This window comes from Aquarana catesbeiana, linkage group LG05, assembly GCF_042186555.1.
Source record: "Aquarana catesbeiana isolate 2022-GZ linkage group LG05, ASM4218655v1, whole genome shotgun sequence".
NCBI classification, from domain to species: Eukaryota; Metazoa; Chordata; class Amphibia; order Anura; family Ranidae; genus Aquarana; species Aquarana catesbeiana.
In genome coordinates, this window is record NC_133328.1 from 122,994,006 (window position 1) to 123,008,038 (window position 14,033).

The 14,033-nt window shown below is 40.5% G+C and overlaps 1 protein-coding gene across 1 annotated transcript in view; it reads right to left on the reverse strand.

Moving 5' to 3' along the window:
* Positions 1–413: 413 nt before the first annotated feature.
* Positions 414–14,033, reverse strand: part of SKAP2 (src kinase associated phosphoprotein 2) — a 433,070-nt gene continuing 419,450 nt past the window's right edge. Inside the window, exons 12-13 of the mRNA XM_073630146.1 lie at positions 1,291–1,392; positions 414–932 (exon numbers count right to left, since the gene is read on the reverse strand). Of these exons, the coding sequence (XP_073486247.1) occupies positions 1,300–1,392 (93 nt within the window). The 3' untranslated portion in view covers positions 414–932; positions 1,291–1,299. The remainder of the gene's footprint in view (positions 933–1,290; positions 1,393–14,033) is intronic.

A 14,033-nucleotide genomic window follows, 5' to 3' on the forward strand; every position in this document is an offset into this window, starting at 1 on the left:
TTAATTTTCTCTCTCATATTCTTGAACTGATTAAATAAACCATATAAGTAATCATTTTAGCAAAAATAAATATAATAATATAAAAATAAAAGCTGCTATAATGGCATTAGTAACGATGTAATAAAAATGCACACTGTTCAGTAGGTTTAGGTTATTGTAACCATTAACCAGCTAAAACTAAGAAAAGTTTATGTACTTAAAGTTCTGAGAATTTCCACTTTGCAAAGTAAATGTTCACTTAGTGAACAAGATGAAGCTGCTTTCATCCCAATAATCCAATCGTGTGCAGATAAAAATCTCTTTTTTTTTTTCAATAATTTTCCTTCCGCAGAAAGTAAATAAAGCTTCACTGTATTTGCTAATCTAAGTGAACTTTCACTACACCTTTAGTAAATCAGCCCCAACCAGTTGGATTTCCATGTAAATGCGTATTTTATTTAAAAGTGTCAGACATATGGAATTTTCAAAACTTTTAGTCAAACATCTGTAGTTTGTGCTTTGTGCATCTTTGATACATTTGCACTATCTAGGAATGTTAAAATTGACATTAATGAAAGGTAATTGACATGTGCTTAAAAAATATCAGGATTTAGCATCTTTACAAAGTTTGAACTTTTGTTAATCACAATTCTCATTATTCATTTTTAAGAATGTTTACCAGCTTGGTCAATGAAGGGAATACTATTCAATAGAATTTTTGCTTTGCTTTATTTTCACAAAATAATATGTAGTAGTAATAAAAGAGATGTACATTGTGAACCACAATAAACCTAACCAACTTAAAGACACATACTATTACAGAACAACGTGTTGTAAAAAAAACATTTTCAAAATTTCACGTAACAAATAAAAACACCTCTATTCCACATAAAGTAAATGAAATATTTCAAGCTCCAGATATCCTTTCAATGGTCCTAATAAAAAAACGGTTCCTGGCAAGGAAAAAAAAAAAGTGATAAAACAGACATGAGCGGAGAAAAGCTGATGCAATTGGTTTATCATAAAGATTGCGGTATCCAAGACAGAAATTAATTGTAATGTTTGATTGAAGGCAATATACAGTAGCAAGCTGAAGAAGAGATAAGCTCACTGCTCTGACATTGCAATGTGGGATTCTATTGCATGCAGACAACTAATGGAGCAGTATTAATTAAGGCTTAAAAGCTATTTTTTGCAACAGTCCTTAAGTTAATATAACAGCAGCAGAGGTTTTAGGAAGGAAATGCTTATAAAACAGAGAGCAGGAGAACACATGAGCCATTATGGTAGATTGGATTAAAATGTACTTACCCAGGCCTCTCAAATATCATACATCTCCATTATGTACGCTTTAGGCACCAGGCCAATGGTTCCCTTCATTTCTCCTACCCACCAGCCATATCTATTGTACTCCTAATTCAAAACAATAAGCTGGATTAACCTTTTGCCTAGCACAAATGTAATATCATTTAATGCAAAGCTACTTTTAAATGTTTGTGCTCCATGTTTGGCCTGCTAATCATAGCCATACCAAACATGTTCAGAATCACCTTTCTTCTCTGCTATTGTTAGATACATTCCAGAAGTGACTACCCATGAGCAAACAGATGATGGCACAGAAAGCAGAACATCTGCATATTTATTATTTGATGGTGAACATTGCATATTGCTATTTATTCACACACCTTTCTTGAACATTCTCTTCCCTTTATTTTTTCATGTATGCTATATTGCTATTAGTTCCAAAAATTATGGCAGAAATTATAATGATTAAAGAAAAACTCTGGGTAGGCAAAATGAAATGGTACAAAACCTAATAAATCAAACTAAGTTTACCAAAGAACTTACAATCTAAAAAGCAAAGAAAAGAGGAATAAATTTGAAGATAAATAGCACTATCACAATAATGTCAAATGGCTTTAAAAATAAAGAACAGTGACCAAGATCAAATATATACCCATGTATAGTAGCATTTCAGAGTTTTTAAAACAATGTTAACACATAAGATGTCTATCTATTTGTCTATTAGTCTGATTGTCTATCTAGCAAACTATGTATCTTCATAAAGTCACCATCTCGGTCTATCTGATCTGTGGACAATCATGCAATCCCAGAAACCAGATAAACGTGATTCAGGAATTGTGCGATTCTCTGCATAGTGGACACATTTAGGTGCATTTATTAATTAAAATAGGGACATTTTGCAATTTACTGACCCACCTTATTTGTAAATGATTGTGCTCATATCCAAGTACCTACCTATCTATCTATACATAAATTATTGTTCTAAAATATAGTACTGTGTAAACTTCCAATGTGACTCAGAACAGGAAAAAAACATCTTTTTTGGGTACATAAATACATTTATTTTGCTCAACATTCTCTTGCAAACAGTCACTCTATGTTCCATAAAAATAAAAGTACACAATTGTAACAGTGGGTGCATTACTTGTAAGTTGCATATAGTACATGGACGCCTTTTATTTTCAGACAAGGACCCATAATATATCACAGTGTTTACTGATTACCAGCAAAACAGAAATGCAATCTAATTAGAAGACAGACAGCAGTTTACTTGTGTTAGTGGCTCATCTCTCACATAAACAGAATCTTGGCAAGTTGTCTGGTTTTTAAAATTCTCCTGGGCCTGATTGGGTATTTTTGATGAGAATATAGGTGAGAGGGGAAATTAATCATTTAGTAAATCGGCCCAAATTTATGTAAAAATTTCCCACACCTGAAACTGAGATCTAAAACTTGTATTCCTAATGTTGTCTATTTTAACAAGAATTATAGAAAAGCAAACACCAAAGTGAACGTTTACATATTGTTAGTTGCATAGATATTCAACTTTGCGCTAAAAAAGAATAACTATTCACTATACTGCCTGTTTATATCCTCAAAATATACAAAAATGTATTAAACAGTGTTATTAAAAAAAAATGTATTTAGCATATTCACAAAAATATTAAAGCTGAGTTCCGCCTGTCCTGTTAAAAATATACATATAAGATACTGTAGCTGCTGATTTTTACCATTAGGACACTTACCTGTCCTGGAGTCCAGTGATGTCAGCACCGTAGCCAATATTTACATTGGCTGGTCGGGTGCTGCCGCCGGCATTGCTGGTAAGGGAACCCGGTAGTGTAGCCTTTCGGCTTCACGGCCGGGTCCCTACTTTTAGGTGGAACTACGCTTTAACTATGTTTAACATTGGAGGTCATACCTAGATGCCCAGGCTAAGTTCAGCAGTTTCAGCTAAAAACAATATCTTAATGATTACAGTAATCGGCATACCTAAGTCATATGTATAAAGATTTTTAAAGACATATAGGTTTTTTATTTATTACACTGTTTTAAATAAACCCTGCTCTGTTTTTATAATAGGATGACACCTGCGCTTATTTATTGCTCATTTTTATTTTTAATAGTGCAACTGTATTTGGCAGTTAAACTATTAAATGCATGGCCTTGCAGGTGAACACTGCTGCCTGAAGGTGGCTGTGTTCATCTACAGGCTGCAGGTTGATCCTCCCTCCGGTGAATGAACTCAGATGTGACGTGTATTACAACACTTCCTGGTTCAGAGCTCTCATTCCCCAGCTGCTGTAGCTAGGGATGAAGCTGATCAAGCATTGAACCTTCTTGACTAGCTTCATTGGGGTCTATTAGTGACATGGAACCCTGATGTCTCCTTAAAGAGCACCTTCACCAGGAATATGATATCACATACGGGTCTATAGCCCCCCTAAGTGATAATAATAAACTTAAGTTTAAAAAAAAAACTTAAACTAACAAATAAAAAAATGTGAAATTCTCCCCAAAAATATTTTAAAGCCCCTCCGCCCCCACATACATACATATATATAAACACATGTGTCAGGTACAGCTATGTATGAAACCAATGATTGTGATACACAACACAAGCATTGTTTCCAGGGCCATCATTCACAGTGAACTCTAAAATGATTCCCTGTAAAGGATTTTAAAGCATTATCTATGGATAATTTTGGGGACTGAAGCTTGTCACCGTTTCACTGGAGCATGCAGTTTTAACCACTTCAGCCCCGGAAGAGTTTACCCCCTTTCTGACCAGAGCACTTTTTGCGATGCGGTGCTGCAACGCTTTAATTGACAATTGCACGGTTGTGCAACTTTGTACCCAAACAAAATTGACGTCCTTTTTTTCCCACAAATAGAACTTTCTTTTGGTGGTATTTGACCGCCTCTGCGGTTCTTATTTTTTGTGCTATAAACAAAAAAAGAGAGACAATTTTGAAAAAAATGCAGTATTTTTTACTTTTTGCTATAATAAATATCCCCCAAAAATATATAAAAAAACTATTTTTTTCCTCAGTTTAGGCCGATATGTATTCTTTTACATATTTTTTGGTGAAAAAAAAAATCGCAATAAGCGTATATTGATTGGTTTGTGCAAAATTTATAGCGTCTACAAAATAGGGGATAGTTTTATGGCATTTTTATTTTTAATTTTTTTTATTAGTAATGGTGGCAATCTGCAATTTTTATTGGGACTGCGACATTATGGCGGACACATTTTTGGGACCATTGTCATTTATACAGCGATCAGTGCGATTAAAAATGCATTGATTACTGTGTAAATGACACTGGCAGTGAAGGGGTTAACCACTAGGGGGCAGTGCAGGGGTTAAGTGTTCCAAGGGAGTGATTCTAACTGTGAGGGGGCTGAGCTTGAACACACAGGACAGTGATCACTGCTCTCGATCACAGGGAGCAGTAGATCACTGTCCTGTCACTAGGCAGAATAGGAAATGCTTTGTTTACATAAGCATCTCCCCGTTCTTCCTCTCTGTGACACGATTGCGGGCACCCGGCAGACATCAAGTCCGCGGGATCCGCGGTCACGGAAATCGCGGCAGGCGCTCGCAACACCACTTCTTAAAGGGGACGTACCTATAAGCCCTTTTGCCTGCCAGTGCCATTCTGCCGGCGTACATCGGCGTGCGTTGGTCGGCAAGCGGTTAAAGTTTGACATGTTGGGTATCTATTTACTTGATGCAATCTCATCTTTTATAACTAAACAGACAATTGGGAAATATATTGTGTTTATGTGCACTAAAGGTAACTTTAGTGTATTCTGCACTGAAATACTATACGTTTGATAAGCAGTTGCACTAATATCATGTGATTGCCATCATTTTTTTCTCCAGTTTCTCTGCTTTCAGAAAATATATTTATTAAGGAATTTTACCAAATCTTTAGGCCTAAAATTTATATTTTAACACATGTGCAGAAAGTGCAAAAAAAAATGCAAAGATGGCTCTAGCAGCAAAGGGTTTAAAGCTTAATAGCAGTTATGTTTTTTTGTTGCATAGTTAATTTGGTCCAGCTTTGACCAATGTAAGTATACATTTCACAGTATAGTATTCTAAACTTTCTCTGTCCCGGTTCAAACAGAGAGTCAATGTAATTGCCTCCGCTACTAAAGTGATCCTCTCTGTCTTTGAATCCCATGCCGAGCAGTTGGCCTGCTGCATAATAACCACAGGGGGTCAATCTCTCTGTACAGGTGCCATTCACAGAGCACCATTGCATTTTTCCAATAGCAAGTGGTATGGGAGGACACTTAAACAGGACATGCTGCTAAGATCTTATTGACAGTAGCAATGTCTTCCATTTTGACTTGATTCATACCACGAAACTGATCAGTGATTTGATTCCCATGGCACATAAGCTTTTCACGTCTATGCCTCTGCATTCCTGATGAAGCTTTACAGAGAAGTGTGAAAAGTGTTCAGTTCTGAACGCTCCATATGTGGATACAGTATGAAAAAGTTGAACTGTGAATCACCTATGATATATGACAAATTGAGAATTTAGAGAGACAAGTCATCAGAGACGTCTATAGCATGCTATGGAATATACCTTTTGAATTACGTAACTGCATTGGTGTACATTATTTCATTATTATTCATTAAAATTTTAGTGATACTTGTCATCATTTTTTTTTTTATTGAGTACGATGTGTTGCTGTTTTTAGGTGGCAAGAAGAAATTCCCCTGTGCTTTTTGTATCTTGTTGTAAAGCGGTAAAGACTGTTCACTTAGTAAAGTAAATGATCATTGAACTTAGTAAATAAGGTGAAGCTATGTTCATTTTAATTACCCAATCCTGTGTAATGGACATTTAAAGAAAGAGTTTTTTGTGATAGCCCTGTGCGGACCGCAGTCACCACTCATCTCCTGCTGTGCGGCCCGGTCAGCAGCAGGGCACAGACCGGCACTGGTCCATGGCCCAGGGGTTGGGAACACCTGCACTAAAGTACATATATATATATATATATATATAAAAATATTACAGGGAGTACAACAACAAAACAACTTCAATAAGCAGCTTAAGGTAGAATTAAGATCTAAAACTATTTTTACTTTAATTTAAAGTAATTAAATCACAATGATACAAATAGCAGGGCAGGGGACCTGATAATTCCCTGCTGCAGCTTACCCTTCACTTACAAGTCACCTCCCCACCCCTACCCTGTAACAGGACAATGGGGGTTATTTACTAATGGCAAATCCACTTTGCACTACAAGTGCAAACTACAGGTGCAAAGTGCACTTGGAAGTGCAGTCGCTGTAGATCCGAGGGGGACATGCAAGGAAAATAAAAAACAGCATTTTAGCTTGCACATGATTGGATAATAAAATCAGCAGAGCTTCCCCTTATTTAAGATCTTCCCCTCAGATTTACAGCGACTGCACTTCCAAGTGCACTTTCAGTGCAATTTCAAGTGCACTTTGCACTTGTAGTTTGCACTTGTAATGCAAAGTGGATTTCCCTTTGTAAATAAATAATCTCTCTGCCACTCTGCTCTCTTTATCTACCAGCATGCTTCTTGCATTGCCACATACCTATTTAACTTATTTTGCTGCCTCTCCCTCCCTCACTCTGAGCCCTGCTGTACAGACTGTACAGTAGACAGCAGGAGGCTAATACCAAGTCAAATTTCAGTAATTATACTGCTGCATTCAAAGAATATATACATTGATGTATAAATAAAGAAAAAAAAAGAAAAGATAAGAAAAAAAAAAAAGAAAATAATAGTAGAAAGAAAGGCAGATACAAATTTATTGTGCATACAAGCATGCAGGAACATGTGCATTGTGTGTACAATGTGATATGTGCAATTGCTCACAATGTATACCTTTATTTACCATTGCAGAATACACAGAACCATTCACGTCCATCCCTGCCCCTTACAATCTAAGGTTCCTGCACACATTTTATGGTCAGTTTGATCAGGAGCTGGTTAAGTTTGGTTATAGGAAGAAAGAAAATATAGGAAAGATATTCATGCTGGAAACTGAGCTGTGAACTCCGGTACTGCATGACTACGTTGTGAACAAAAAAGCCACTGTAGCAAACATGCTTATATATCATTAAATAACATTCTTAATTGTTCTGCATAAAGAAAAGGAGAGTAAAGATACCAAGTGCAGGTGTGCTAGAATCTGAAAAATGTAATAACTCCTCTTAGACTTGAGGCTGATGATTTACAATGCAGAGGCACAGCGCCTGAAGCTGACTAGCACACATTTGCTTGATCTTAGAAAGAGAAGCAGTGAGTGCTTAAGAATGCCTGCCTATAAATTGTAAGCAGCAGACATGTGATCCTACATTTATGGCATGTACTAGAACATCTGGCCAGTGTGTGCTGCTCAAATTACTATATCCTATAAAAAAAACTCCATATTGTGCTACTAAAAAACAAGGCAAAATCTGTACATGTGACAACATTCTTCAGAATGTAAGTGAAAATGACATCATACGATTTCTACAATTCATGCTAACATTTAATAAACACTGTGCTGTCAATGTAAATGTAAAAAAATGAAAATAGGTAGTAACTGTGACCTTTCTGCCATGCAGTGTTATCACCACTAGGGGGCAGGAGACATCCTATTAAGTATTTACTGAAGAACCATTTTCTGGCATTTCAACCATGTGTACAACTTAAATAACTAGTTTTAATTTACAGCTCAAATTTTTACCAAGATATTTCAGACTTATCACTGCCTCAGTGCCGCTTTTATTTTTTATACCCCATGTAACTTATATGTAAAACTACTTTTGGTAGCAAGAAAAAAGAACATTGGAACTGGAATTTTTGATACCCAATACAACATAAATTACAGAGAAAAATAAGATGATTTTGCATAAAAATAAACTTGTGTTAGTTTAGTTTGTGCCACCACAGGAAAACTGTGCAATACTGGAACAGTACGTTTAAAGGAGAGCCCTGCTAAGTACTTCTTCCAATAATATGTATCTTGTAAATGACAAATGAACCCATCATTTACAAAAACTACAATTTTTTTTTCTCTGCAAATGTTCATAGAGGAAGAAGAAGTTTGGTTACTGCTGAACATTTCTGAATCAGGTAAAAGAAGTCTTAGCTCCAACAATACTGTGCAGCCACATTGCTTCAATGTGTAACCTATGCAGCCAACCTGCTAATTGTGAAGTAGCGGTCCAGAGGACTATGGGTGGGGGGACATGACTGCCGGTACACTGTCTTCCGGGCTGTGAGTGCTGGGTGTTATTAAACCCCACAGTTGGATGGCTGCTATTAGATCCAGCTGACTCTCTGTGTTGACAGCACTAGGGATAAGGTGAATTTTGCAGAGAAAACTAGGTTCCCGGTTGGGACACTTTCTTGCATCATGTTCTCCCTGTACATGCATGGATAGTCTCCAGATACTCTATTTTCATCCCACACTCCGAAGACAGGTTGGTTAATTGGCTCCTGTACAAATTGGCCCTAGTGTACAGCATGTGGGCATGTGCTGTAGGCCTTAGATTGTAAGCTCCTCGAGGGTAGGGACTGATGTGAATGTACAGGATAGTTCTGCATAAATTATCAGCACTATATACATACCTGTAAAAAATAAAACTGTGTATTGTTAAGCCTCTTGCACACTGCTGTTTCTAAACTGATGTTTTTGGGCCTTTTGGCATTTTTTGCCTAAGCCCCTGAATGCACCTCAATGAAAGCCTATGGGGGTTGATTTACTAAAGGCAAATAAACAGTTGCTCCAGAGCTTAGTAAATGAGGTAAGGCTTCACTTTGTAAAGAATACCCAATCACGTGCAAGGAAAATAAAAGAAACTGCATTTTTGCATGCACCTGATTGGATGATGGTTGTCAGCAAAGCTTCTGCTCATTTACTTATCTCTGGAGCAAATGCACTTGCAAAGTGCACAGTCTATTTGCCTCCAGCAGAGTCCGTCCTTGCATCAGGTGCCCCCAGCAGAGTCCTTTCTTGCATCAGATGCCCCCAGCAGAGTCCGTCCTTGCATCAGGTGCCCCCAGCGGTCCCCCCCCTTGCATCAGGTTTCCCCAGCGGTGCCCCCCCTTACATCAGGTTTCCCCAGCGGAGCCCTCCCTTACATCAGGTTTCCCCAGCGGAGCCCCCCCCTTACATCAGGTTTCCCCAGCGGAGCCCCCCCCTTACATCAGGTTTCCCCAGCAGAGCCCTCCCTTACAACAGGTTTCCTAGTAGGTCTCCACCGGCCGCGTGGTTACAATAGAATGGGACGGAGTGGGGCGGGGGGTGGTGGGAGCGAAGCGCGGTGGGGGGGCTAGGCGGGGCGGAGGGTGGGCGGCAACACAGGAGCTCCGTCTAGACAGAGAGGAGGGGGGCGGCTGGAGGGGGGGGCGGCACACAGAGAGGAGAGGGGGGCGGCTGACAGAGAGGAGAGAGGGGGCGGCTGGAGGGGGGGCGGCTGACAGAGAGGAGAGGGGGGGTGGCTGACAGAGAGGAGAGGGGGCGACTGACCGAGAGGAGGGGGGGGCGGCTGACAGAGAGGAGAGGGGGGGCGGCTGACAGAAAGGAGAGGGGGGGCGGCTGACAGAGAGGAGAGGGGGGCGGCTGACAGAGAGGAGAGGGGGGGTGGCTGACAGAGAGGAGAGGGGGGGCGGCTGACAGAAAGGAGAGGGGGGCGGCTGGAGGGGGGGCGGCTGACAGAGAGGAGAGGGGGGCGGCTGACAGAGAGGAGAGGGGGGGTGGCTGACAGAGAGGAGAGGGGGGCGGCTGGAGGGGGGGAGGCTGACAGAGAAGAGGGGGGCGGCTGACAGAGAGGAGAGGGGGGCGGCTGACAGAGAGGAGAGGGGGGGTGGCTGACAGAGAGGAGAGGGGGGCGGCTGGAGGGGGGGAGGCTGACAGAGAAGAGGGGGGCGGCTGACAGAGAGGAGAGGGGGGGCGGCTGACAGAGAGGAGAGGGGGGCGGCTGACAGAGAGGAGAGGGGGGGCAGCTGGAGAGGGGGGGCGGCTGACAGAGAGGAGGGGGGCGGCTGGAAAATGGCGGCTGGCGGAGACATTATCTCCGCCGGCCGCGGACCTCTACCAAAAAAAAAAAAAATCGTGAAAAAAGGGATTTCCCAGGACATTTGCAGGGAAACCCTAAAATCGGGAAAAGGGTCTAAATCCCGTGAATGTCCCGGGAAATTTGGACTATTGGCAACTATACATGTATCTTTTACCTGTCAAATGTCTCCCCTCTGTCTGTTATGAGAATTCTGTGGGTGGGTCTGTTGTCTGGAGCTCGTGGGTGGAGTCGTGATGTCAGTAGACTCCCCGCCCACCTCTACACTCCCCTTGTCAATATGCATTTTCTCCTGTGTATTTCTTGCACTGAACTTCTGCTATGATCTCTAACATCCAGTGAAAAGACAGGAAAGTAACCACATGACTTCAGCATGCCAAATCATGCTGAGGTGTGGAACAGCCAAACCTGGCAGAGCAGCAGAAGAAAGGAGTGGGGGAGGGAAGGGAATTAAAAAATAATGCCTGTGTCTTAGTCTAGTGCACCAGATATGTAAATCACCTGTCACTCACAGCAAAGGGGAGGATTTGACAAAGTTTTTCTCTGTCAAGTTTTATCTCACTGAACAATAAAAGACGATTGTTCAGAGATGGACTAACTCTTTGTGGCAAGACTGGGCTCAAATGATAGGAAATCCTATACTCTACATTATGACATAAAAAAAAAAAAAAAATTCGGGTTTACATCCACTTTAAGGATTTATTGAAGGTGCGCAGGGAAATTACTCTATAACCTCAGCAAAAATGTTTGAATTGTCCAGCGGTCCTGTTTGGTGAATAGACAATTTAATTTCAAAATGTGTAAAATATTACAAGCTTGTGCACTGTCTATTATAAAGATCCACTTTTCCTTTTTTATGAATAGGACGACTCTGATGCACTGTAAAATATTTATGGTGCTGTCATTACGTTTGTCATGTGATTTTCATTCACAACTTTTACTACAAAACAAACAGGTCTTTTGATGCCTGGACATCAGGCAGACTAATTTATGATGGTGTCTATTTAGTGCTTTTCCAGACTTGTTAAGACAAAGCCTTGTACATGTGAAAGAAATCTATCTTCTGTAGACTGACAACACATAATTGTGCAGATTTACTCCTGTGGATAGTTATGTCCATAATATATTTTGTTACTGCTTTATGAGCGGTTCTGATTTAAGAGTAACTTTACTGCCAAATGCACATTTACTTCTATTTACTTAGCAGTGCATGTGTCTCTGGAAGTGTTAACAGAAACAAGTTAACCACAGTATCAAGTAGACCTATGCATCATCTGAATCGTGATCTATTTTGCATGCATGCTATGGATTCCAAAAATACTCAGATGCTTTACGATCCTGAAAAGCAAGAGGTAGAATCTGCAACGGCAAGAGCTACACGCAACCAGATCAAACATTATGCAGTAGAGTTTGGAGGGATTTTTGGGCTACTGTGAGCCCAAAAGATTCAAATTCCTGATATATATATAAATAACACACACACATATACATAGTATATTTATATCACTGAAGACAATCAAGACATAAGTGGTGTGTGTTATACAGTATGTGTATTCTATATTTATTAGAAACAAATGCACATATAAAAATCTAGGGAGTAAAAATACATATAGTAGGTGGCATAAGGCTGCTTTCACACCTGAGTGAATTGTTTTTAGGCATTTTTCTGGCGTTTTTTTAAGCTTTTTTTTGCAGCTTTTTTTACAAGCTTTTTCAAAGCGTTTTTGAAGTGTATTACAAGCGTTTTCACAGCTTCTCCTATATGTAATCTGTTGGCACTCGTCCCGCCCCCCTCCCTGTCCCCTCCGAGGCTGCAGATGGGCATGGATTAGGCTGCACTGATGGCAATGTTGAGGCTGCATTCATGTCAATGGTGAGGCTCCATTCAGAGGCTGCATTCATGGCACTTGTGAGGCTGCATTCATGTGAATGGTGAGTCAGCATTAATGTCAATGGTGAGGCTACATTCAGAGGCTGCATTCATGGCAATGGTGAGGCTGCATTCATGGCAATGGTGAGGCTGCATTCATGGCACTTGTGACACTGCATTAATAGCAATGATGAGGCTGTATTCATGGCACTTGTGAGGCTGCATTCATGGCAATGGTGAGGCTGCAGATGGGCACTGATTAGGCTGCATTGATGGGCACTGACCCTTATTTTTCAAAGTTTATTTTTTTTCCTGAAACTTCCCTCTTAAAGTGAAGGTGCATGTTATATGCCTGTGTGTGTTATACGCAGATAAATACGGTATATCCAAATAACACGCCAAGCTCATCCTTAGACTCTTCACCACACACAGCCACAAAGGCAAGAGAATTCTTGTTGGGCAGTGTAATAGTTAATTTGCATTTAATTTTAATGGTTCAAAGAATGTCAGACAAAATGGTCAGCCCTCACGCATGGTCACTTCATCAAATCGGGCCCTCTTTGAAAAAAGTTTGGACACCCCCGCAGAAGGGGGAGGAGAGGGAGAGGAAATTAGGGGTAGAGAGATGCTATTTGAGCATTTTTACGGGTGTTTTACAAGCATTTTCGAGTGTTTTACGAGCGTTTTTCTGCTCAAGTTGGGCGTTTCTATTGAAGTCTATGGGGCCAAAAACGCTTGTAATCTGCCAAAAAAGAAGCTCATGTACTTTTTTGAGCTTTAGGCATTTTGCTTCAGGCAACAAAACACTCATGTGAACAGGTGCAAGTGAAATGAATGGGATTTTGCTTATTGGGCGTTTTGGAACTTTTGAGCGTTTTACAAGCGTTTCACGAGCTGAAAATGCTCAGGTGTGAATGCAGCCTAATTTGCAAATATTCCTCCTTATCTATGTAGAAGTACTTTTGCCTCTGCAGAGTATGAGGTTTGTGAATTTTAGAAGGGTTTTGCTGTCCAGTCTGTTACAGTATGTTAGCTGACATTTTAGGATGCTTAAGGTAGAACTGTAGGCAAAACATTTATTTTTCATTTTGGAGAGAGCAATAGAGGGTTATAACCCCCATCAGATTTTTTTTTTTTGCCAACTGTGTCCTATTGCAGAGATTTCCTTTTACTTCCTGTCCCATAGCCAAACAGGAAGTGAGAGGAAATCCCTGCAAAATAAGGGAATTTCTTGGGGACCCCCATATCACCAGAACTAGTGTCCCCATTGGAAGATTTCCCCTCTATCACTTTTCTGGGGACAACCCAAAATTTAGGATTTTCTTCTACTTTCCGACCACCTGCTGCTGTTTTATTGTAGCAGGGCGGCTCTATTGCGCGAATCGCCATACCAGTACAGTGCTTTGTGTAATAGATACAGCGGGCATGCATCCACGAGGCGCAGCGTCGGAGCCGATGCGCATGGCCAGTGGTCGCGATGTCTGCCAGCCAGCTGCGATCGCTCCACAGAGAATCAGAACCGGGATCTGCCAATGTAAACAAAGCAGATCCCCATTCTGTCAGGGGTAATGTTAACGTTCTGTCAGGGGAGTACAGTGTTCTGTTCCTAGTGATTAGGAACAGCGATCTCTCTGTACTCCCAGTCAGTCCACTCCCCACACAGTTAGAAAGCACCTCCCTAGGACACATTTAACACTTTGATTGCCCCTGGTGTTAACCCCTTCCCTGCCAGTGTCATTTATACAGTAATCAGTGCATTTTTATAGCACTGATCGCTGAATAAATGTCAGTGGTCCCAAAAGAGTGTCAAAAGTGT